The sequence below is a fragment of the Amphimedon queenslandica genome, unplaced genomic scaffold (genome assembly GCF_000090795.2).
Source record: "Amphimedon queenslandica unplaced genomic scaffold, v1.1 AMPQUscaffold_10358_Cont17105, whole genome shotgun sequence".
NCBI lineage: Eukaryota > Metazoa > Porifera > Demospongiae > Haplosclerida > Niphatidae > Amphimedon > Amphimedon queenslandica.
The window spans coordinates 3551-6680 of record NW_003549371.1 but is presented as its reverse complement, the minus strand read 5'-3'; the positions used below and the strand labels follow the sequence as shown (position 1 = coordinate 6680).

The 3130-nt window shown below is 31.2% G+C and overlaps 1 protein-coding gene across 1 annotated transcript; it reads right to left on the bottom strand.

Annotated features, from left to right (window-relative positions):
* Positions 1-978: 978 nt before the first annotated feature.
* Positions 979-2814, bottom strand: LOC109590198 (uncharacterized). The gene is made up of 8 exons (XM_020006117.1): positions 2552-2814; positions 2490-2508; positions 2417-2444; positions 2294-2372; positions 2031-2116; positions 1538-1972; positions 1147-1262; positions 979-1080 (listed from the first exon to the last, which is right to left on the bottom strand). The coding sequence occupies exons 1-6, from the start codon at positions 2739-2741 to the stop codon at positions 1673-1675; spliced, it is 702 nt and encodes a 233-aa protein (XP_019861676.1). The 5' UTR covers positions 2742-2814; the 3' UTR covers positions 979-1080; positions 1147-1262; positions 1538-1672.
* Positions 2815-3130: the final 316 nt, after the last annotated feature.

Here is a 3130-nt window from a genome sequence, read left to right as displayed (position 1 = left end):
TAATATTGAATACAGTGTACTTCATCATTCTTTTCATAGTACCAGTTCATCAATACTGTATTGTTATTAATTGGTATTATCTTTATATTAATAACTGATACTGGTACACCTATACATAGATACAGTATTATGATACATATGGTTCATGATGTATCTTACCTGCAATATGTACTGTTAATGTACTGTAATGATATCCATCTCCAGAGCAGTCAATAACAGTTCCATTAAGTTGTGATGGAACAGACTCACTAGTAGCAGTACTTGTTATTGTATTATTAGCATTAGTATCAGTAATGGCTAAGATGAAGCTGTCAATCTGATCAGTTTTATTTTTATCACTGGCTAAAATAATACGAATGTCACCATTATTAATTCTCCATACAATAGCACCTCCACTAGTAATACAAGTGAATACTAGTGTATCTCCAGGACATACAATATCATATGATGGAGAGGACTGATTGAATGATAGCACTGTACCTGATGATACTGCATAAGATAACTAATGATTATTGATGAAACCACTTACCATTGACTCTACTTGACAACAAAATTAAGAAAACGATAATCATCTTTGAATATCAACCACACACACACACACACACACACACACACACACACACACACACACACACTTGTGAGCTGTGACACACCCATACATGTAGTTATAGTTATTCCTTTGTCGCATACTATAGTTCTATTCATTACTCCATGATTATGAATAATGTATAGCTTATACTATCAACAGTTCTGTTAGTGAGCTTACCCACAAAAGACCAGTATTGTTCCAAGAACTCAAAGCACTAAGCATTCCTAGAATTATTTGAAAAATAACTGGAAGCCCTGTTCGTGGAATGGTTGGTTTAGCAGTTAACATAATGACCATGGAATGATGATTGTATAGTGTAGACTGATTGTTATAGTAATAGTGATATATCAAAGAATAAAAATAGTTCAATAGTAATGAACACAGACTCACACATACTACACAATGAGTTTAAAAATAATTAAAAACACATTATTATAAAGAAGTTTATGTCACAGCAAATATTGTAACCTGGAACCACCAAGGAATTTCAACTATAAAAAAAAGAGACATACATTAAACTATTATATTTACATACATGTACATTATGGTATACTTACTGTTATATTACTGCATATGTTACTGGTTGAACACTAGTGGGTGGACACTGTGGCCTACTGTCCTTAGGGACTATCATTAAATCAGCATAAAGCAGGACCTTATTAGCTGATTCAACCTAACAATATACACTGTGTAATTATAATTTTTTCCATAATGACACTTTCATTATTTTCCAATTGTAAGTCCCAATTTACGCATTATTTTGTACATCAATGCTTTTGAATGCTTTCTTGAGAAAACAATGAAACTATTCCCAAATTAGAGTATACGAGAGCATATAATACATTAATCTTCTTATAGTATTATCATTATGAGCTATAGTTAAGCTATGAACTCAGTTTTGATTTCCCAAAACTCTTATACATGCATGCATCACATATTTTCACTGACTGGTACTTGATTTACTGTGGAATAAACAGAACCTTCTCTGTCATTATTAACCTGTAATTAATATATGCCATATAGCTAGAAATTTCTGTGGCCCAAATATTTTGCAAATTGCCATCAAAATGGCTTTTGCAGATTTCATTTTTGCAAATTCACCTTACCTTTTAATTTAAACAGGCCAATAAATTGTGTACCAAAATTTTGAGGACTAATTTTTTGCAATTTTTTCCAAATCCGCAAAATTAGCAGAAATTTTGGGCCACAAAAATTTTTAGCTATACGGTATATTATTGTATTTACATTTAAAGTCATTGATCTAGGCTTACTTATATAAGCAGAAACATATATAGACAAATACATCATATACAACAGCAAACTCACTTGATTTGTATTGACTGTAGAGTAGATGGGACTCTGTCCATTCTGTTCATCATTTATCTATTAATTATTATTATTATTATTAATATTAACATGCATACATTATAATGATAATTACTTCATTGTAATTGTATTGAGGAGGTATTGGTGGAGGTACTTCTTCATATTCCATTATATCACCTTTCCTAATGACACTGTACTGACCTAAAAACAATGCCCAGTACGATATACACAATATACATGTAGCATGTTAATGATATTCCTGACCCTACATTGTGAGACAGTTATTGTTCTACTTTTATGAACTATCAATAAACATATACCTCACCCATTCCTCTTCTACCATGCAATTTTCTCAAATACATATGCATACATTCTTACTTTCTATAGAATGTCCTCCAGCAGTTGATATTGCATACAACTCCAATCCAGTTGGTTGTGGATTGTTTGTGCTCCTCAGCTAAAATAAAAGTATCAATGTGTAAAATAAAAATTTAAATTTACCTCAACTTCTGTGTTATCATTTATATCCCTAAAAATATTATTATAAATAAATAAATAATATTCAATTCACCACCTTTCTTTTTTCTTTACACCTACAGTAATTAATCATAGGCAGCACATGGTGTTCATACTTACTTCTATGTTTCCTTCTATACATAATGCAGGTCAGGATTACAATCACTGCTATGATACATGTAATTACTATAGCACCAACAGCACCAAAAATTGAAAACAATAAGCTTGAATTCATAGATCCACTATTTGGTGGCATTACAGTACTCATAACTGTTGACTGTGTTCCATAACTTGTTACTGTTGAGTGCATTATACTACTTGAATTTGCTCCTACAAATGTGTTTCCAATAATCTTTGATGTTGTGCTTGTGATATCTGATCTTTCAGTAACTGCATGTATTAATGAAAATACATGTAGATCAATTACATTCAAGTACACTGCTATTTAATTATTATACTAACCAGATAATGAAGTATATGCAGCTAAACTAGTTGTTGCTAGAGTTGATGAAATACATACATTCGTATTGTCATTTATATGCCGAAGCTTAGTTATGTTTACTATATGGAATTACAAACACAATGCACTATACTCATCAGTTCATAATAAACAAACCTGTAATGTTAATCAGTGGTCCCTCTCCAATAGCATTAACTGGTTTTATGTATACAGTATATTCATTATTGGGATATAGTCCA

Bases quoted from the DNA above. Each gene is read 5' to 3' on its own strand.
- LOC109590198 (XM_020006117.1), bottom strand. From the start codon at position 2,741: ATGCACTCAACAGTAACAAGTTATGGAACACAGTCAACAGTTATGAGT. The intron at 2,373-2,416 runs GTAAATTTAAAT...CTTTTATTTTAG, and splicing joins ATGATAACACAGAAGTTGAG to CTGAGGAGCACAAACAATCC. The intron at 2,117-2,293 runs GTAAGAATGTAT...CATTGTTTTTAG, and splicing joins TGGAGGACATTCTATAGAAA to GTCAGTACAGTGTCATTAGG.